We start from the raw sequence: 21,825 nt of genomic DNA, 5'->3' as shown, positions 1-21,825 counted from the left end.
GCGTCTTCAACACCCTCGCGGATCTCACTACGGAGGAGGGAGCTACAGTTACCCCTTAAAATGCCTGATTTACTGGACTCCATGAAATCTCTAGAAAATATCATAACAATACACTGGCACGCAATGACAAAAGTTTGTTGGGCGGTGCGCGATATCTTTGAGGTAAGACGTTGACGAAATTCAAGAGACATTTTCATTACAACTTTCATTCGTTGCTTTTGCATAAGACTCGAAAAAGTTGCGGTGAAATAAAGAAAAAAAATCTTCGAAAATTCCTTCAACAGTGATAACATTTTGACTGAGTGTTCGTGTTGGCTAAAAATTTAAAAAACAACTGTCAAAACCGTATCTCCGAACTGTTCTTCCGGTCACGAACGCGGAAGCCTGAAAATATAATTTCATCAAGTATTGATGTCGTTAGTAATCACTTTTTTCACACACTCTTGAGAACGTTATAGACGACAACCAACCCCATTGTTGTTCACTAATATCCCGCAGACTCCGTCATTCTTCGTCGATTTATTGATAGAATCAAATAAATATTTTTAGATAGTCCTCGCATTGATCTAGACTCAAAAGTATAATCATTGTTCGGTCATCTTAAAAAATGGACGCACCAATAAAAAACGAACGCTGAAAAAGTGTGAGATTTCTTCAAGTTTCCGGTTAATTTACATCTGGGTCAATGGCCCGCACGAAAGTGTGAAAAATCTGCGATAAGTAGTGACCAAAACTCTGGTGGTTGACTAAATTTCTTAGCAATTCGTTTCCTAGACCGGAAGTGCGCACACGTCTCAAATTTTCAACTCAAAAATATCCCCGAAAAGTATTAAAAACAAAACTTATCTCATACTGCATTATTTAGAAGAGCGATTTCTCCCAGCACCTTATCAAAGTGAAAATATCTTTAAAAATCCCCTCCACGTACAACGTTACCCTAAAAACTTGTCCTGTCTAAATCGTTGTCTATGCTCAGAGCAATTTTGCAAAAAATCACGTACTAACAAAATAGAAAAGCATCGATGGAATGGGGAAGTGCGCGATCAACGTTGGAAAACTATTGAACCGTAGTTGTAGCATTGCCCCGGTAACAAAATCACTATAAATCAAAATTTATGTAATCAAAGTTTGATTTAGTTGTCCAGGGTGTACTGGAATTCCCCGAGTTACGGTGAGCCCGATACCGAGACATCGAAGCGATGAAAATGTCTAAGTACGAGAATGTACGCATGTGGTGTTCTATTTAAGTCGACGCCTCAAAAATCCGTACGTGCAATGAACGTATTTATATACAACACCGCCATAACTACTCGGATGCTCTCGCACCCTTTGGAAATGCTTTTACAAGCAACGCACACTCGGCCACAAAAGCGTATACAGATGTATACGAGCATGGAGCTCGGCGGTATATAAGAGAAGGATTAATTATAGCTCAACCAACTGCTTTTTCCACTCCACTGCCGATGCTAAATCCTACATTTTCTATTGGCTCATAAACTGCTCTGAAAGTCGTTACAAAATTTTATTGAGTGCCTGAGATGCAAGACAGTTCACGGTTACATTTTATAAATAAATAAAAGTTGAAAAAAAAATAACATAAGCAACGATATTAAGGTTTTAACAATAACAAGAAAACGGTTACGCGTACGACACGTTTTTTTCTTCGCTCTATTCCATCTTTCGTCCATTGCCTTGCTCGACGATTCTCAAAACCGTACTGTTCGAGTCGCTTCCAACGAATACGTATCGCCGATCTGCGACGTCGAACGGCACCATCGATAGAATTCCATCGATTTTTTTCTTTACGATCAGCTGAAATCTCTGTAAGGAAAAACCGAGAATTATTTGCATGTTCGTTTTCAATCTACAATAAATAAATAATGATCGTTCGATTGGTTTATTGGGAAAGCTTGAAAACCTCTGCTTCTGGGATTGTTTAGCTGTGTCGACTCACTTTTTTGGGAGATTCTATTCCCTCAGCTAAGAGTAGTTGGAAAAATTTTGCTCAAGTATTTATAGTCACTTGAATTTTTTAAGAGCGTTCTTAGGCCGAAATTCTCAATAAATTGCTTCATAAAATGAGCCATCTGGAAAAGACTCTTCGATAGTACATTTTGACCGGTGTTTTCAACGACCCAGTGAGGATTTTGTAACTTTTTTTCGGTGAAAATGAGTTTAGGAAGGTCAAAGAATTTTCTGTTAATCAATGCAGATACGTCGGGAGCTGTAATGAATAAATTGCACGACTCGTGACCTCGAAAAACTGCAGGGTGGAGAATAGGAAAAACTCGTGACCTTGAATGAAAAATAAATCTTCATGGACCTTCTAATTTTTTTCAAGCGATGAAAAATTATGAGTAATGGGATCAAATATAAATGTGGGTTCGCCAAGAAAGCGGATCGAGTGCGGGAAGTGGATGAAACGTTCGAGGAATATTCTCTCCAACGTTTCAAAGTTGAATCTTGATTCTGTTCACTGATTGCGAATGGAAAGGTTTCTCATCGAAAGGCCACTACAATCCAATCAGCGAACAGGACTAAAAATAAAAGTTCCGAGTGCACCAACTTCAAAGGAAAATATTCGCTCATTATTCTACGTACGCTCATGAACGTGTATTCGTAGACGAAAAATTGATCGCGTTCTGTCACTACGATGACGTACACTTGACCGGACCGGAATTCTGAAAAAAAATGATAAATGCAATTCATTCCGTTGCACACGAATTATTACAAATTCGAAAATAAAACAACAAAATTCATAAAATTCGATTGATGAGGAGACTTGAATTTCTTTACTTATTTTCTTACTTACCACCAGTATAAAAGGTCTCGATTGAGGTAACAGGGGCCATGGAATCGTAAAAAATGTTTTGATGAAGATGAAAATTGTCCCATTTCGTATCGTAACGATAGACATTCATCGACGTCGTTGCAACATCGTCAAGAAAAAGGAATTCTTCTTTGTGTCGTGAAACACTTTTGGCATGTCGATTACCACCGCTCGGAAAACTTCTCAGTAGCCGGAACTGTTTGAACGAGATAAAAGATGTTTAATGATTGTTTTTCCCTTTTTTACATGAACCAGACATTTCTAGAGTCGTACACACACGATGGGAAATTTATATTTTACTGTTATTTTCCCTACCTCAGACGAGTGTGTCTCGAGCCTGTAGAGTTGTGACTCTGTTGCTTTTCCATCGGCATAACTCGAGAAAAATATGTGATGACCTTTGTTCGGTATTTGAAAAACTTCAACGCCAACTGCGTAACTCGTCGGTATATACTGAAGCAGTTTTAATGCGTTTGTTGCAAGATCGAGGACATAAACAAAGGAATTTGTTTTATGACTCGATTTAATTGGATCGTAATATATCGCTAACACGATATATATCGCATCTGTTGAAACACAGGAAAACGGTATTAAAATCTAGAAAATATATATTTTCGAAAATAAATCACTCTTGCTTTGAATCTTGAATCGTATAGCGTTGAAATAAATCCACAGGCACGTCACCGTGTTTTCACATGTTCATTCAGTGAACATTAAACATAAACTAGATTGCTCAATGGCAACTTTTTCACGACGTCAGTGCGATCGCGAAAATGTTACAAACGTCCATTTGAATCACCAACAGCGATACGATCCCGTAGCCAAATCTTTTTCCTTTTTTCTATAAAAATATCGCAGCAAAAAGGTGCCTTTTCTAGCCATGTCTTAAAGGAGTTGTTCATCGAGTTAATACAAATTTTAATTTAAACGAAAAATCCCAAAAATTCAATCGGTTACTTGAATCGGAAAAGTTGAAAAATGGGACTGTTTCTTTCCTGCTTCACGACGCTTAGAGGTGTGACGAAATTTCTAGCGAAATGCGGAGAATTTTCGATGTTTTAAAAATTCTTTAGAAATTGAAAATCAACAAACCATTTTGGGTGAAGACTGCGGTATCGCTCACGTAGCCGTAAATTTTGAGGTCGTTTTCAATTAGTTTCGGTTCGGAAGTGTTTGCCGAGGACTGGCGGTGTAGAAAGAGATGCTCTCGTTCATGTTTCAACCACGATATCGTCGTAAATTCGGTAATCGTTGATTCATTACGATCCGAATTGCTGCTGAACAGAGTGCAGCGTTTGTCTCTCGAGACCGTGGTCGTTGCTACGTTTATTGCGAACGCACCACTCGGATCACGAAAATGGTAAAAAACACGAGGCCCATGAACTTTCCAGCTTCGGCAATCGTCGCCTGGTCCGGTTAGCTCGGCGACGTATTGTCTGCGACAGAAGCACTCGTTCGCCAGTCCACAGTTATTTCCTAATTCGTTTGTGTACAAGCTCAATATACTCGATTCCTGTAATTTGGTGACCCGGACTCGTTCGACATTTGCCGCCTCGCTTATTGCTAAATGATTTTCCTCCTCGAAGTAAAAGAAAATCTCAGGCAAATGAACCTTCGAGATTCGAGCGATCCGAGCCTCAAGCTCGCTCTTATGCCTTCCAAGCTCGAGCAGAAAATTCTCCTGCATCGTATCTTGACTCGAAAATACATTTTTGAGGGAAATTCCATTTACAAATCCTCCGGAAACTTCTATGTTCCCACCGGAAATTACGGCCGTTGAACTGTCCGATTCCAGCTTGGCTGGTGACCTTTCGACGTCCGATTCAAAAATCTGCGAAAAAGACCAATTCGTAAAATGAAAATGTTTAAAAATGAACGTACACGATCAACAGCAAGCTGATTACCCGACAAAAGAATCATTTTTTGTAAAATTCTCTTTGTTACTTGGATCAATTTAAAATATTTTGAATCGAAATGAAAGCGTGAAGAACAAACGATGCTCACAATATCACCGAATATTTCGACTTGATCTTTATTCAGAACAGCGTTGTTATATGCTTCTGTTAAGTTTATTCCGGCTACTTGAGACGCCCAGGCCTCTCCTTGGATCACAAGGTCTCCGGAAATAAGCGTTTTGTTGCCAGCGATTATTTGATTTTCTGATGATCCATTCAGAACGAGATCGGACGGCACGATACCATTGATTACACCGATTGATGCATTTCCTACAAAATATACATAACAGTTTACTTTTTGAAAACTTAGTTAAAGATAAAAACCTTCTTTTATAAAAGCAACAAAATTTTCAACGTCTCTATTCCCTTAAATGCGAACCCTCGAATAAAATTTCCTGGCTTCAAAATTTTTCACTAACAGGCCAATGAAAGAATCCTTCTTTTTGAAAAATTTGTTTTCCACCTTAACCATTTCTTTGTAGCCAGTGAATGGAAAGGTTGATTTTTAATAAACTCACCAGAGACTCGAACGATTCCATTGAATTGTATATTCCCATGAATGACGATGGGGATTTTCGAATCCGAACTCAAGCTAACTCGGTTGCGTGCAAAATCATCGAAATCTACTGAATCGAGATATTTGACCCGAGCTTTGTCAAGTACGACGAGATGTTCAAAGTACGTTGAGTCGGGCAAAACTTTATCGTAATCCTGAGTGTCACTCAGAGTGAAAATTCCATCGATTGGTAAGCCATGAATGAGCAAAGAATTCGAAGCGACTTTGGGGCCTTTTCTGTTAGCGTGGATCACGAGCTTTCTGACCGAGACGCTGTTTCGAAAAGTCACACTCATATTCATCGTGGGAAAAACATTGTCATTCTTGGACAAATCCACTAGAACAATCGACGAGTTTAAATCATCGATACTCCAACTATTGAGTCTCTTAATATCAATATCCTCGAGTACCGTTAAACGAGCGATTTTGAGATCTTTTTTGAAAATTTTTTTCCCTCCAATTTGAATGTCACTTGGTTGTCCAGACGGCGACGAGACGTCGAGGACAGAATCTCGAAGAATGTTCTCGACGTCAATTTTACCGTCACCACGTTCATCTCTGAACGTTCCGTTCACCTTTGACCTCATCCAAGTAACAAAAACTCCTTCGGTGCTCTTGATGACCGTACTTTCTGTTCCATTCGTATCAATCACGACGGCCGATTCTTTATTTCGAAGCAAAGAGTACCTCGCAATCGTTTCGAACTTTGATAAATTTGTCGAGTTTCCAGTGACATCTCCCCTCCAAAATACGCTCCCACGGACTCTCAAGCTGGCAATACACTGCGGCGATATGGTGCCCAGTTTTTCGGATAGCTGCAACGTGAACGTATTCATCAGACGTGAATATCAACGACATTTGTCAACCGAATTTACAATACAGTGGAGTAAAATGTATGTTTTTGAAGAAAGTTTCTTCTGAATAATTCAGTATTTTATCATTTCTACATTTGATAAAGGAATGAATGAAAGTTGGAATAAAATGAGGCTCGTGCATTCGTAAAAATGATTAGGGACTGAATGTTTTTAGAATAACCTCGTTGTTAAGCGTCGAATAACCATTGAGATACTTCGTACGAATATTTGGCATCGATTCTGGATCCAACGAAGATATGCTCAAGTTGCTGAAGACGACGTCTCCGTCAAACTTCATTTCGGAGGAATCAATGTAAATCAAATCATTTGTATAACGATCATTTATCTTCTCAGTGATCAAATCATCGACGAATATTTGGGAGAACGAAATTTTCGAGCTACCCAAATTTTGTGCTCGGGATTTTGATAAAATATTTTCGTACAATGTATCAAAATGAACACCTTGGATGACGTTCAACGTCATGTTTTTGTGAACTGTAAGATTTTTCAGGACAATCGTGTTGTTAGAATCAAACAGGAAATCTCCGGTTACCAAATCATCGAAGTAAGTTTCAAGTTTTTTCCCATTGATTGTCGAAACTTCGAGATCTCCTTCGATCAAAGCATCACCCTCGATGGTCAGGTATGAACAATTTCCCAAGTCAAGACTCGAGCTGTAATCGCTTCTTCCGAAAAAACAACTATTCCGATGGCTCATAAAGTCGCGAATACTCATTCCTGCAATATTATCTATAGCAAGATCTCCGAGATTCAATTTATCACTCTTGAGACTGTGAATTGTGTAGTTTTCGTTCCTTCGTGGAAAACGATTATCGACCCTTTTCCCTTCCGTTGCTTCCTGGTCCTTATTCGGTCCATCACTGTCATGAACGAACATCAAATGCAAATCCTCTACCTCTAACCGCTCTTTCACAGTCAAAGTTTCGAACTTCTGCACCGAATCCAGGTCTCGATAAACGTAAGGTTTTGGAATTCCATTACTTCCAGTCATAATATCGTTAACCGGTACACCGTTGAAGTTCTCGATGAACAAAGTCGCGACGCTCAATCGTTCGATCCGAATTTCTTCGTTGATTATGAGCGAATCCGGCGAGTCTTCGTACAATCTTTGAGGCGAAATGGCTGATGAAGAATTGTCGTTTCCGAAAGGCACACGCACAAAATGTTTCACCGTTAGATTTTTAAATTCCAGTGAATTAGATAGCGCGAAAATTTCTGACGTATTCGTCATCATTATATCCTTGTTCGGATCAAGATCGTTCAAAAAATCAACCTTCAGTTCATCCACTCGCAAACCCTTGTCGAAAATCACACGGTTTTTTATCCTCTGCTTCGTTGATTTCGTCCAATATTGTTTGTTGAGTTTTGACAATGGAGAAAGAGACGATTTTGCTCCGCTTTGAAATTCAATATTTTTTACTCTCACGTTACCCAAAACTGTGACACTGTCGTAAACTTGAACTGGTGGATCCAACGTGAATTTTTCCGAGTTCTCGACTACCAAGTGATTCAATATTCTCAACTTCGCCACTGTTAGCTCACCTGAAAATGGTTTCGTAAACCTACATTTCTCATCATTTTTATTAGAATTTTTTCCTTGATTCTTCTTTTTTTTTTAATAAACTGTCATTAGAGTTTGCTTGAAATTCTGCTTTGATTAAAGTTTTCCGAACGATTTGTAAAAATGAAATGACTGCGTGGACTATAAAATTTGGATCATTTACAAAGATTCTACCTTTGAAGTGATTTTCTTTTGATACCATAGCAAAGTCCGCGACATCGATACCGTTGATCCTCTTAGCTACGACATTTTTTAGCAGCATTCTTGCAGAAACATACAAATGGCCCGTGATATTTTGATCGGTGGCAATGGTTAGTAAATTCTCCGCTGCGACCCCGTTCAAATTTTCGGCTACAAGGTTCGCAACACTTATGGTATTCCAGCTACCATATTTTTGCAGAATATTACCTGAAAGAATGTAGAAAAATTAATCGATCAGTACGAGAACATTGCCCTTATCATCGATTGAAAATTCCGACATCTTTGATACCTTTTATTCGCTGAGTTTTACCAGGAATAAACAGATGATGGAACAAATCCGTAATGTTAATGTCATCGAGTGTACGTAAATCGAGATCGCGTAACGAAACTGTCAAAATTCCGTGTTTACTTTCCACTGTTATTGTGTCGTTTTCCATCGTTACGTCAGTCAAGTTGTGACTGTTGAAGATATTGTTCGATTCGTTTTCAGCTCGCAGCCAATCTGGATAATTAAGAAACAGAGGATAGTACATTAGACACGAGGAAAGGGAGCTTTGAACATAAAAATCGAACATAAAAATGCCTACATTCGTGAGGAATTCCGCACAATTGATCGATTTCCAAATTTCGTACAGTGACATTTTTTCCTCGGAGTTTCGAGTTGTTGAACGTTTGATCGGTCGTTGCCGTTATCGCCGCAGCCGAAAAATCTTCAAAATTGATTTCTTGTCCGTTGAAATTGCTCGTGCGAAAAGAGCTTGTACGAAGCTCACGGCACTTCAAGTCCCCTTCGACGACCACGTTACCCGTGAGTGTGTTGTTCCCGTCAATCTTCAACATTTGAAGAGAATCGTTGAGAATCTTGGAAGCGAGAATCGACGTGGTTTTCACTGCTCCGTTTATTTCGTTCGGTAGCAACAGTTCAGTATCGTTCCCCGCAGTATCGATTTCGATCGAGCCGATTTTGATAGCATTTTCTCCGGTCAAAGAGCCCAGGATGAGCTCTGGAACGACGAGATTTCCTGGGTTCACAATATCAGCTTCGGAACTCAAGAGCTGGGGCCAAATATTTTGCGTCAAATTCTCCACATGAATCATTCTGTCGTTGAGCTTACTGGACAATGCAGATAAGCATTGTTCAGTCGTATCGATCGCGCCTTGTATATCTGTAAGAAATAAGAAAATAAAAAACCAATTCAGTACGTAGCTATTGCTCGAAAATTCCAGTAAATTATATTTGGATTTCCTTGAATTCTTCCCTTAATTTTTGTACCCTCCTGATTCTGTTCATAGATTTATTTTCAAACTCCACTTTTCTCGATATTTTTTCAACTACTTTTATCATTTTTTCTCGTGGCTAATTTTAGAGAAAATGACAATATTTCCATATAAACTAAACAAATGATTGAGATATTTTTCTTAATTCTATTCTTGAAAGGAAAATAAACAACGAAAATAAATAGAGAGCAAATGAGTAACACTTTAACGAAGAAGAGCACGAACCAGCCTTATTTTTTCGATTCCTTCTTATGTGAAGATTCCACGGCTCGATGCGATACTGATTCAGGGATGGATTGAACGTAACGACGATCAATGTAAGCAGCTTCGCTTTCTCGTCGATCCGTATTTCCATGTCGATGACATTTTCACCAGTGATCTTGAAATCCAGAATATCCAAACGCATGATCTTGGATCTCGTCACTTTGTACAAACAGACCGAGCTCTGAAGAATAATTGCCCATCAATTATACACATTTTTTTTCTTGTGAAACGTTGTAAAAACTGTATCAAATATTGAGGAAATTGAATTCTGTAATTACTGATTATGAAAATAAAACGAACTTTTTCGAATGTACAAACCTCGTAAGAGACGAAAAAAAACGTATCGTCATCGAGTTGAGCAACTTTCACCTTGTGCGGAGTTACAATATCCAAAATATCAACCCAGTGTAGAAATTCTCTGCCTGCACCTGAAAAAGTAAAAAATATGCATTTTTAAATAATTGAACGTAAATGTGACCTTATTGTCAAGTGAATACATAATTTTTAATTATTAATTCAATATTCGATACTCGATGCATTTAAGAGAGAAAATTTATAAATCTTGAAGATAATATGTGGATATAAACAAATCGAAATCTGCTTTGATTGATAAATTCACTAACCATCCCACCAATAAACCCTGCTCGCTTCCTGTTTGTTTATAATCAGCAAAAAATCAAGTCTGTCGTGATGATAATGAATTACAGAGATTGGCCCATTTATTGGAAGATATGAAATTCTCTCGATCCTGTTTTTATAGTACTCGTAAATTTCCAAGCCCCCGTCGGATGCAGGTTGCCCGAAAACTATGATCGTCGATCTCCCGTAGTTGAACACTGTTACCAAAACGTCGCCGACTGTCTCGATCGGTTGAATTATGTCCATGTAAGTACCGGTCCAATGATATATGCTGAATTTTTAGTGGATTTTTTAGAAAAATAAAATTCACGATACAAAATAAATAACTTTCGACAATCTTCATGTTTAAATTATTTTGAAGAACACTCAAGTGCGTCAGCATGTTGAAATTTAAATTCGCTCTTTCTGATAATAATCTCAAATAATTTTCTCAGTGAGATGACATTTTTTTAAGGATTTTCCAATGACTCGATTTTCCATTTAAGTATAAAAATCAATTTCTAAATTTGCAAGTCTTCATTTTTTCGATTTTTACATTCAAATAAAACAATAATTACTGATTCGACATTTTATATTCTGCACAAGTAGTTCAAGAGATTTTAGAATTCATACTCATGCAAACAAACTGAGAAAATTGTTTTTGAATATCGTTCTTACGTTGATGATCCAAGAAATTCGACGGTTTTATCGTGAGTGACGAGGAGATAGAGTCGATTATCCCTTGTAAAAAAAGTAGCATCAAACATTCCTGGGTGGTTCAATGTCTGTCCGTGTTCCAGTTGAGAATCATTTTCCCCGATGTAGAGAGTGCAATCGTCTTCTTCACACACGAGCAGATACAATCTCGACTTCCAAACGATACTCTGCAATGTTATTTGTACTATTATCGATAATTTGGGGAAAAAATTCTAATTACCCGTGGATTTCACACTTTCATTAAAAAATTTAGAAATTCTTTAAAAATACAAACCTTGACCAGTTTAATTGATTGCTTCTGACGTAAGAAAGAAGGATTTGGTAACAGAGCCACAAAACTGGTTTCATTCGACACCGATTTGACGACGACCGAAAGTGTACGATTGTCCTCCAAAATGAACATTTTGTCGAATAGTCTGAACACCAATCGTGGTTCCGAGAAATTCAATAGGTCACTCCGAATTTTTTCCCATTCAACGTCGTACGACACCGTAATGACTGTCGTTTATTGACAATTTTTTAATCATACAATGAAATCACAACAGATCAAGAGATCATCTTTTTCACAAGTTTGAATCGCAAAATTATTCTCAATGTTTTGCATTCCTAAGTCGGAAACTTGTCAAAAATATAAATTTTTGCAATGATTTTCTCGGCTCAGTGAAGGCAAATCTTTTTCTAACATTTTATTCCAAAATCTCGCAATTTCTTCGTTCAGGAATATTCTTGACAAAAATGGCTTTACATAGGAAATTCTAACATAAATATTGTGCGTACAAGTTTCGGAAAAGATCGTTTTACCGGAGCCAAGAAAAAAATCATATTCAGCGCCTCCTCCGGCTTGAATAATTTTTCAAATTGGCGAAAAAGAATTTCTATGCAACGGAAAGAAAATGAGCTCTTTATCGATAAAATAAAAAATTTCGATTGAGTAACAATTCAAGCTCAGCGCCTATGCTCGATGAAATTTTTTTGAAAAATTACAATTTTTATACCAGATTCACTGTCATCGTCGACTTTATTGAATTCCTTCGCAATAGAAACTCTAGCTTCTCTCAATTTTCGAGTAAGATGGTCGTTCAACTGAACGTTTTTTTCGGTCGCATGAAAATCAGCTGAAACGAGGCAGGCTGAGCAAAAAAGTAGGCTCAGGATGTACCGTGGAGTCTCCTGTAAAAAAAAAAAGCTCAAAAAGTAAACACCCAAGCATTGCATTGATCCGCTCGCGTACTCCCATTAATAAGAATTCCAATATCAGACAAACTTGAAAATCTCTTCCGAGTAACTGAATAAAATGTCGAAATGACGCTAAATCTGTCATACTCACCGAAAATATTTGATGAAGCTGCATTATACTAGCTTATTTTATTCACTCGTCGTTTATTTGTGCTTAATCGTGGGCCGAGACATATTCAAACTGTGCCAAACGGTGTGGCCAAACGTCCAGGGTTGTTGACCGATGGAAAGTTCACGAAATACTGCAATCCACAATGAGCCTCGTCGTTATAATCATCATAATACATTTAGCCAAGATGTAAACAAAATAAATTGTATTTACGAGTGTGAATGAAGATAGTGCGTACTTTAAATTGTAGCTCGTTTGGAGAATCAGGAATTCTCTTGAATTCAACTTTTACCCTTAAATTTTATTAAGTTTCATCATTTCTATAGTGTAGCATCAATTACAAAAGTATTATCGTAAATATATAAATAGTTTTTTTTATTATAATCTCTGAAACAGGCACTCGGTTTGTTTTTCTATATGTACATTGCAATTTACCCATGAATAATGCCTACTCAACTATCTATGTATATATAATATTGCCCCCACTCAGTTGCAATATTCGTCTCTCGCAGAACGTGTGTTTTCGGCGTACTTTGTAACAATCATCGATCTTCAACCTGTACAGTTCTCAATACGATCACATTTCTCAATATGAGAGTAACGATTTACGAATATATCTTTATCCGTACGTGTCCGAAAACGTGGCGAGTTTGAAAAATACAATCTTTTAAATACATTTCATTAGTCAAAATTATCGATTGGTCCAGTCAATTATCAGTGAGTACGAAAAATTTCAAACTATAGATTTTCATAAAAATTCGGTGAAAAAATAAACTTTTTTAGATTTCTCGCAACAGCAAATTCCCAATATTCATCAGGTTTGTTTCTAGTGTCTTCCACATATAATGGACTTTCGTAATTTAGACAAAATTAAAAAAAAAAATGAAACAAAATAAAATAGAATTTTGATCACTGTCGAAGATCGATCAAAACAGAAACGTTTTCACATCTCTGAAAATCGTAACATATCAGGCATCAGAATGATCTTCACTGCTGAACATTTACTGAACCAAACAAACAAGAAACAGTTCTAGTAGCAAGAAATCGCGGATACTGTTGGTTTTTTTTTCAATACGTTTTTGAAAAATTGCATATTCATGTAATACTTATAATATTGTCGATACTCCATTAACTCGTCTCGTTATCGCGTAAAAATTTCTTTTACTATTTCTCCTACGTCCAACATGCTGAATCAGCGTCGTTCAATATTTATATGTATCCATATTTAACGTAATCCGCGTTACATATATTTCGAAAAATAGAGCTCATCTCGTGTCCGTTATACTCGTACTTTTGCTCGGTCACCCTTTGGTATCGGTGGAAGATGCAAATTAGCGTGTATACGTAAACTAGGTACAGCATAACGCACTATTACATAGTCGGTATATAAAATGTACGATAACATTGAGCAGCTCGAGAATTCTTGGTCGGAGACTCGAATTTCTCAGCCTTGGGAATTTGAATATATGGAATAATATTTCGAGCGGAATCAACGATTCGATGACGCCACTTCTCAACAATTTCTTCCATCATTTAATTCTTTCGTCGTAAAAAGTATCTCCGAATTTTGTAATAAATTCTGAAACTGATCGAAGTCCAGGAATTTCGATGAATTTCAAAATTTTTACCAATAATTTCAAATTCCGAAAAAAATAAGTGAAAAGGAACTTTGAAAGAACCCTTACAGCTACAAGTCTTCGAGAATTCGAACGATACGGTTGAAAAAGGGTTGATTGCAATTCACCAGAGGTCATTGACATCGTTGATTGAGCTGGTAATGCTCCATATCGATATTTATATATACAAGTATTCGTTTGCGCAATTGAGAAATTTTCGTGTGTAGCGTGAATCACGCTATTATTGTCGTATCGCACCACGCGAGCATTTCGTTTATACTAAAATTCGCTTGTTCACTTCAAAACAGCGGATCAAGTATAAAAACAATGAAAAAAAAAAATAATGAAAGAATACAACAGCGGTAAATCATAAAATCGTAATTGCTCGAATTAAGTAAACGCCCGTCTAAAATATCGAAATACTCGTAATACATTAAGTTTAATTTAAGTAACGATTTTCCAACTCTCTCCGCAGCTTGGAAACAGAGGCATTTAAAACAAATAAAAAAGAAATAGAGAGATGCGGCGGTCGTTTGTTTTTGCCTAACGATAAACTAGGAGAGAGGACGGGGTTCGTCGTCAGGCCATTTGGTTCTCGGCGGTTTCAGCTTTGCAGTCTTGCATACTGAGGATATAGGGTACGACACTTGCGACGCTCACCCTGCCGATGAGGCCTGCGAAAAAAAGATCCTCCAATACTCGAGGATTTATCGATCGTAGGGGCGCCAGTCTCAGAAGTAATCGTGGTAATCGTTCCGAACCGACGCGTTGCTGCAACTCGTTCCACGCTGCCTCTTGTAATACTTCGACCTTTTTTCGCCAAGAGTCAGCCAATACGTTGTCTAATAAGCAAACAAATTCAAGATTATGATAAGGCGAAAAAAACGCGTTCACAGATTATCAACAAGTTTCTATCTCGTGCTTCGAGAGATTTTCTCGATATGCATTTCAACTATTCGAGATAAAATAGTGCCGAAGGGAGGAGGACCTCATTGCAAGAAGTCTGATGAACTACAAAATTAGAGTCTCATAAACTTTTGCTGTTTATTGAACCGTTTTAACAGTGTACACGTTTGAGAGCCACTCTGCCACTCTGTTTATTGAATTTTATCAATCAAGCAATGCTTTTTGATAATAAAAAGAATCATGCAACGTTCTAGATCATTTCAAACATAATAAATGCGGTCTAAAATCCAAGCTGAACGGGGTTTACAACTCACCGGAACTGAAAAGCGTGAGAGCTTTCAAATAAGCGTATTCCATTGAGTCAACTTGAAGTTTGTGCAACGAGCTGACACAGTCTTGCAATCGACATATGTGTTCCGTTATCGATTTGACTTTAGTGGCGGTAATTTTTTCTTGGGCGATACTCGCTTGCAAATGATTTATAATGGACGTTAGAATACTGGGCAACGAGAGGGTGTAGGCGCATTGCGCCAAACCAAGGGTGAACAACTGACCCCAAGAGCTTCGCACCAGAGTCGTTTGTACATCGGACCTGAAAGAAGACAAATAAACAATTTGCGTGTGAATTAAATTTGGCTCTCAACATAGAATAATATCTTTGTTCTCGGAAGTGTAACAGAAATAGAGTTCAATAAAAAGCGCAGCATTGAAAGAGAAAAACCTTACGGTAAAGCTTGAAAGGCGGGTATTCCTCTGGCCCAATGAACCGAGAGAAACAATAATCTTGCAGCACTCTCACAAATGTAATGTATCGAAAGATATGCGGGGGCTGGACTGGGAGCTCGGAGCTCAAAAGTCGTGTGCCTTTCGAATAACAGTTGTCCCGTCCATTCTTCTTCCGGTTCGGCTGATCCGTTAACACTCTGTTGAAATTGAAGAAAATCATTCGAATGAATAATTTTTCATTTTTTAAAAAGTCACGATCGGAGATTTGCAACACCTTCCATTTACGATACTTGACATCAACAATAAAATGCAACTCAATGAATATGTTTTGCACATGATACGGTATCAATTGTTTCAAGTCGCGCTTTTGAATACGTAAACCGAATGAAGCGAGAAAGTAACAAAAATATTTCGACTGGAGTAAGTAGAAGTAAGAATCGAACTTGAGTTTATTTTTAATACGAGCCTTCTGCAGCAAAAAGTTTTATTTTCATAAGAAAAAAGACGAAACGATGGAGAAAAACAGTGAAAGTATCGAGCGTATAAAAAGATGCTTACGTCACCGATGAGTTTAACTATGCTATCGAGTGCGTGAGATATGAAGAGTCGATCCCGAGCAAGAGTGAGAGCATCGCTGAGATCGCTGTCACTGCTCTGTTCCTCGATGCTGGGACTCTCCGGTTGTTCCCACGTGGGTGGAGGTTGCGAATGTTCGGTCGTAGGTTGTTGGGGTTCCGGTTTAACTTTGGTTCCACGATTGCCCATTTTGTTGGCTCCAACGGATTCCCCCAAGACCGGTTTCCTCTCGTGCTGGACCGCTGCAACGCCCCAAGCTTGCTCATGTTTATTATATCCCTCGGATCCTCGGCGAAGAACCGTTTGGGAAAGACTCGAAACGTTTATCTCGCCACATTTTCATTGTTTATGATTATTTATTAATTTTATTTATTTTTTTCCGATCGCGCACAGTGCGCGTCTTGAAAATGATGAATAAATAGACTCACAGTCGCTGCGCATTCCCATTGCCAGACACTTTTGCAGTCGGCAATATTGACAGCGATTTCTATGGTGTTTCGTGACCTCGCAGCTCTTGCTACCCCTGCACTGGTAACCGAGTTGTTTCCGAATGCTTCGCTTGAAGAAACCCTTGCATCCCTCGCAACTTATGGCTCCGTAATGTCTCCCACTTGCTCGATCACCGCAAACCACGCACAGTTCCAGTGACAGTCCAAGTCCCAGCGAACCTCGTACGTCTCTCGCCAGTTTTACCTTTAACAAAAATAATTATTTAACTGAGAAAAACCATTGAATTATTTAGATTGTTCGAGGAATAACAATTACCTCCACTTCGGCGTTACTCAGGTGCTCTATACCCGTATGCAAGTGAACCATCGTTGGATTATGACTCAAATTACGAAAATCTCGACCCAATTTGTACTCTACTCTATCTTGCTCTTGTAGACTTTCTGAGTTATTTGGACGTTGCTCTCGTTCGTTGTCTCTCTAAGAAATTATATATGAAACTTGAGAAAAAAGAATATTTCAAGACCGAGCAAAGCTTTCTTTCTATTCGTTACGAATTTAATAAAACTGCATGACAAAACTTTCGAGGTATTTTTCTTGCAATCGGTTTATTGCATGAACTTCACATTTTCTAAATAATATTATTTAACCAAACAGCTTTTAGTTGTTTTAACAAAGCACTTCGTTCGTATCATAGCAGGCTAAAGAAAATGTGCTTTCAGGCCTTATTTCTCGATACCTTTCTTTTCGAAAATTTCAAACATTAAACAAATGCCACACTGAGAACAGCCATCGCAAAGTACTTAATTCTTCAGTCAGCTTACAGGCACGTTTCAAAATTATGAGTTTTGTTTAAAATATTGAAAGAATAAAAATCTTCCTGCTTACAATCGCAGCAGTGATCAACGAAACCTACAAATTCTTGTTTTTTACGTTTACGTATTTTCTGAATTGCTCTTTTATTTTTTCTTAGGATTCAAGTAGCTTTTTACCTCGCAGTCTATATCACCCACGTGTTCCATATCAGGATGCATTGGCGTACGACGAAATTCCTTTTCACCCTTTCCTTCTACATCGCTTTCCATATAATTTTCTTGCTCCCTCTCGTCCCGATGTTCTCTGTCCATTGCGTCCTAAATAAAGTAAAATCAAAATCATTATTATCGCATTCCACCACAGAGAACAGAAAAAAAGCTTCAAAAATTCAAAAGTTTGATTTTTCACTATGAAAAATTTATTTCTTTTCGTTAAATTATCAAGTCAATCGTATTTTCTTTCTCTATCATCGAGACAAAAAACCCCAAAACACTGTTATGTAATAAAAAAAATGGAAAATCTCGGACAAATTTTTTTTTTCTTTTTCAGAGCCGAGTTGCAAGTTCTCTCCACCACGATGAAAGGTCACGGAGCAACGATCTCGGCATGCGTTCTAATATTACCGTATATTCGAACATCGCAACGTGAACTCGGTTTCGCCCTGATTCTCCGTCGATACACACAAATTCGCGACTCAGTAATATAAAACGATGAAATATCGAATGATACATTGAAAAAAAAAAAAAAAAAAAAACATTTTCCACAATGAAGGAAAATCAATTTTACTGACGCAATTGAAACTTGGCCAAACTGATTTTTTTATAAATATTTTTCATTTTTTTCAGAAAAAAATTATTTCAACGAAAGAAATCATCGATTCAAATCCCGGAGACATTGAAAAGTAAAACCGCGAGACTAAAATGCACGAGAAACGCTTGTGCGTTTAAGTTTTTATTGATTCGATTCATCAGCTACATTCCACTGTATTCGAAGTCAACGAGACAATTGAACGTTTCGTATCAACCAATAGACATTCCAGAAAGAACGCTCATAATTATTAAAAAAAAAAAAAAAAAAAAAAAAAAAACTGAACAAAACGAATTGAGTGTAATTTACGTGGCGACTCAATTATTAATAAGGTTTCAATTGTAATAAAATCGTCAGTACCCAAAATGCATTCAAATTCACGTATTTGCAAGTGAGCGATGTTAAAAAATTTGCAGAAATTCATAAACCTGATAAGCAACCACGGATTAAGTTCTTATTTAAAAAAAAAAAACGGCAACAAAATAAAAATAAAGCCTAAGATTTTTATCGAAATTGAACGCATGAAAAAAAAATTAATCAAAATATAACGATTATCCTCGTGGCGGACGTAACAGATGCAGCGATACAAGTGGGATTAAAAATGCACGATTGGTCCGTATACGTGCGAGATGACGAGAGTTAGGCGTATACAGGCGTGTATACAATGGATGGCGAGGGACAGTGTGCACGAGTGTGCAGGCAGGCAGGCAGGATATGCGAAGGAACAGGTGGGGTAAGAGGCGAGTTGAAGCCTTCGAACGAGACTCGTCACGATTCGAATTGTTTTGAAACGCGAGTATAGTAACGCTCTACCTATAAAGTGTAGCGACAGGGGCTAGTGTACGACGTTCGTACAGAGGCTCGGCTACCTGAGACAGGTGAACGTGAACGCGGCCAAGAGAGCCACGGCCAGGCCACGGGCCACTGGCCATCGGCCCATTCTCCTCGGCACGGTCTCTCTTTTTCTCTCGTGGAAATAAATATGTGTATATAGACCGGAGTTATTGTGTAAAAAAATGCGTAAGGTGGGTCCGTACTGGTGCCCGAGCCTGCCGCTGCGAGTCTCCACACAACGCGATCGCAGGTCACCTTTCTTTCATTTGGAAAGCAGTGTATCGCGCAGAGTGCGTGTCGGAGATGCGTTCTCGAGACTCTTCACACCTTGCGCCTGCCTCGTTCTTGTCCGCTTTGATATATAATATGATATATACAGGCGTATGTACTTGGATTTGTATGTACGAAGATGTAAAATTTTTAAAGATTATATAAAGACATATTTTTGTGTAGTGTGCAGAGTTCGCGCAAGGCCGATGACTTATCGGCAGAGTCGCGCAAGGTCAGCGCACAGAGAGAATCACGTTCCACATTTCTCCCCTTCTACTCTTATTTCCTTTTTATTTATCTTTTCGTTCTTTCGTTTCCAAACCCACGGGTTTCAGCAGTTGTACGCTGAGATGTGGGCAAGAGTTTGTGTATATGCGAGCTTGATGACGAAATTTCAACTAAACAAGATGGCTGCCTGATAATTAATTTTTTACGGTGCGGACCGAATGCTGGAAGAACTCAACGTGCATAGACGTTGCTCGATCGATCGATATTTCTTTTGCGATACTCGAACTTCGTTGTAGTTTCGAATTTTTTATTTGAGATTTATCAACAAACGTCAATTTTTCCAGCGGCCATTGCGATCGGCGCGATACTGGCGCCGCGATTGAGCATTGCCCAAATTCTTCTATGGCGCAACTGTTTTGTTACATATAAACTTGCCAGAGACGAGTGTGTATTGAAACAGGTGCTCTGACCTGCCGAGACCGTATACAAAAGGAAATCAGAGATTCACGACTAACCAAACACTACAGATCCGAAAATATTCGGTGATGAAAAGGAATCCTGATTTGACGAAACACAGCATTTAGTTGAGAACACGTTGGGATTTTTCATCGTGATAAACCAAACGGAAGACGAGCGCAGTGGCGGAGGGGCATGTATACATGCTCGTGCAAAGCCTCGATCTGTGTACGTGTGATTCATGAGCGTGCTTAAAATAGGTTCGACGACTTTTGTCGCTCCCAGATGTATACTCGACGAGAGATGGAATAACCATAGGTAATGAACCTGGCGCATATGCTCTCGGCGATGTACTCCACTCGATGGACGTGGTATATTTCCGAGATAGGTAAAAAATCGGTTACCCATTTATAAATAGTCACAGCGGTCACAGCGAATCGGCAAAATCTAAACAGGTTCACGCTCCCATTCACGACTGCGAGCTCTACAGATTTTTGAAAAAATCAGCTTCGACACTATTATATCGGGGATGAAGTTTCCGTTGACCGTCTGGATCATGCAGAATGTGTATATACACACGCACGACCGCACACATCATGTATCTACGTATATATAAAAGATAATCGCGACGCTGGGCGTATACGGCACGACGCTAAAATATATACCCATCAATATTCGACTCACCAATATATACAATATGTATATATAACGTGTTAAGACCGCTTGAACTTTTAGCCTCTTTGCTCTCAAACTCGAGGAAACACGATCACAAAAAACTTGAAACTCGCCGAGGTGAGATACCGATGGAATGTCGATAGTACCTGAGCGATAGAGAGAGAGAGAAGGTATCTCGCGAATACAACTCGTGAGAGGAAGAGAGAGAGAAGCGATATCTACACGCGTTATCAAAGTTGGAAAAATTGTATACGGACGAGTCACACACCAGCCCAATCTGTTCCGGCCTCCCAAGTTCGTAACCCTTTTTAACCTTAGCACACGTTTTTTTGTTGAACTTTTTTTTTACCTCAGCATTATCCCCTTCTCCGTACAGATTTGGAACGAGCTCGCTGAGCCCCACACCGCGCCGCCACAAAACAGTCACCAAGGAGCACACGCGCACACGTATCACCGAAAGTTTATCTGTACACACGCACTGTTATATATTTTGTTAGAGTGTGGGTGTGTACGTATTCGTGGAGAGCAGCAGCGGCGACTGCAAGCGCGCTCGAAGAGTGTTTTGTGCGCCTAGCTAAGCAGATTGCTAAGGTGGACAGAGGTGCACGAGCATCGCCTGAGCCAGACTCTGTACGACTGTTCGCGGGGCAAAGGAGAACAGCCTGCGAGTGCAACCGTGCTGCCACCTCAACGCCCCCACACTCCAACTCGCGCTATGCAACAAGTATATACATACATATCTGTATACATTCCTCGAAACCTGCAACCCGCGAGTTTACATACAAACCTATACTTCGAATCTTCGACAACTCTCGTTGCCATATGAAAATAAAAAATATATGTGACCTTCAAGAATAAATGAACATTTACAAAACCTCCTTCCCCGAATAATCGATAAACAATGTTTTTCACGAACTACTTTAGCCAACACACGACGTACCGCATTGACAATGTAATTTGAAAACATGAACAAGATACCTGGTCGCTGTCATTTCCTTTTTCCTATGAACTTTCTCTTTCTTTTCCCTTCTATTTTCTGTTCGTTCTTCCTTTCACAAAAATCACCTTGAATATTCAAGTATGGGTCTTTTTCATACGATATTTAAATATTCTATGGAATATTTTCATAGAATGCGATCGCGAGCAATATCTCAAGTGGTCGCGTGTTCAATGTATCTATAGATTTTATTTTCGTTGTACATTTTTATGAGTTCTCCGTGACATTAGAATTACTTTTTCGATCGAAGTGAAAAGTGATCAAATCCTGG

At 38.6% G+C, this 21,825-nt stretch overlaps 2 protein-coding genes and 1 long non-coding RNA gene across 6 annotated transcripts; 1 reads left to right on the top strand and 2 right to left on the bottom strand.

The window, feature by feature from the left end:
- The first annotated feature begins 54 nt into the window (after positions 1-54).
- On the top strand, positions 55-18,374 carry LOC122412919 (uncharacterized). Its single transcript, XR_006261454.1, has 3 exons — positions 55-162; positions 17,837-17,984; positions 18,133-18,374. It is a non-coding gene; the product is annotated as an uncharacterized lncRNA (long non-coding RNA).
- On the bottom strand, positions 1,504-12,333 carry LOC122412915 (uncharacterized). The gene is made up of 18 exons (XM_043422903.1): positions 12,183-12,333; positions 11,851-12,025; positions 11,130-11,353; positions 10,817-11,022; positions 10,144-10,430; positions 9,839-9,948; positions 9,482-9,701; positions 8,566-9,144; positions 8,268-8,480; positions 7,952-8,185; positions 6,377-7,758; positions 5,304-6,156; positions 4,835-5,055; positions 3,923-4,661; positions 3,146-3,396; positions 2,813-3,026; positions 2,602-2,681; positions 1,504-1,821 (listed from the first exon to the last, which is right to left on the bottom strand). The coding sequence occupies exons 1-18, from the start codon at positions 12,204-12,206 to the stop codon at positions 1,669-1,671; spliced, it is 6,165 nt and encodes a 2,054-aa protein (XP_043278838.1). The 5' UTR covers positions 12,207-12,333; the 3' UTR covers positions 1,504-1,668.
- LOC122412916 (Hormone-receptor-like in 78) lies at positions 12,481-21,210 on the bottom strand. Of its 4 annotated transcripts, none has more exons than XM_043422904.1 (8): positions 20,907-21,210; positions 17,464-17,604; positions 16,790-16,951; positions 16,453-16,717; positions 16,007-16,281; positions 15,449-15,645; positions 15,037-15,314; positions 12,481-14,658 (listed from the first exon to the last, which is right to left on the bottom strand). In XM_043422904.1, exons 2-8 carry the CDS (start codon positions 17,596-17,598, stop codon positions 14,396-14,398), a joined length of 1,575 nt encoding a protein of 524 aa, XP_043278839.1. In that variant the 5' UTR covers positions 17,599-17,604; positions 20,907-21,210; the 3' UTR covers positions 12,481-14,395. The 4 variants fall into 4 exon arrangements, with proteins under 4 accessions (XP_043278839.1, XP_043278841.1, XP_043278840.1 ...); XM_043422906.1 differs by having other exon boundaries at positions 16,007-16,266; positions 20,907-21,209; XM_043422905.1 differs by lacking the exon at positions 20,907-21,210 and adding an exon at positions 20,567-20,586.
- Positions 21,211-21,825: the final 615 nt, after the last annotated feature.

This window comes from Venturia canescens, chromosome 7 (assembly GCF_019457755.1).
Source record: "Venturia canescens isolate UGA chromosome 7, ASM1945775v1, whole genome shotgun sequence".
In the NCBI taxonomy this organism is placed as follows: domain Eukaryota; kingdom Metazoa; phylum Arthropoda; class Insecta; order Hymenoptera; family Ichneumonidae; genus Venturia; species Venturia canescens.
The sequence above is the reverse complement of the archived record's forward strand: the minus strand, read 5'-3'. Positions and strand labels throughout refer to the sequence as shown.

Bases quoted from the DNA above. Each gene is read 5' to 3' on its own strand.
- LOC122412916 (XM_043422904.1), bottom strand. From the start codon at position 17,598: ATGGACAGAGAACATCGGGACGAGAGGGAGCAAGAAAATTATATGGAA. The intron at 15,646-16,006 runs GTAAGCATCTTT...CAATTTCAACAG, and splicing joins TAGTTAAACTCATCGGTGAC to AGTGTTAACGGATCAGCCGA. The intron at 15,315-15,448 runs GTAAGGTTTTTC...GTCTTCTTTCAG, and splicing joins CCCGCCTTTCAAGCTTTACC to GTCCGATGTACAAACGACTC.
- LOC122412915 (XM_043422903.1), bottom strand. From the start codon at position 12,206: ATGCAGCTTCATCAAATATTTTCG. The intron at 5,056-5,303 runs GTGAGTTTATTA...TATATTTTGTAG, and splicing joins TGGAATCGTTCGAGTCTCTG to GAAATGCATCAATCGGTGTA. The intron at 3,027-3,145 runs GTAGGGAAAATA...TCGTTCAAACAG, and splicing joins TCGAGACACACTCGTCTGAG to TTCCGGCTACTGAGAAGTTT.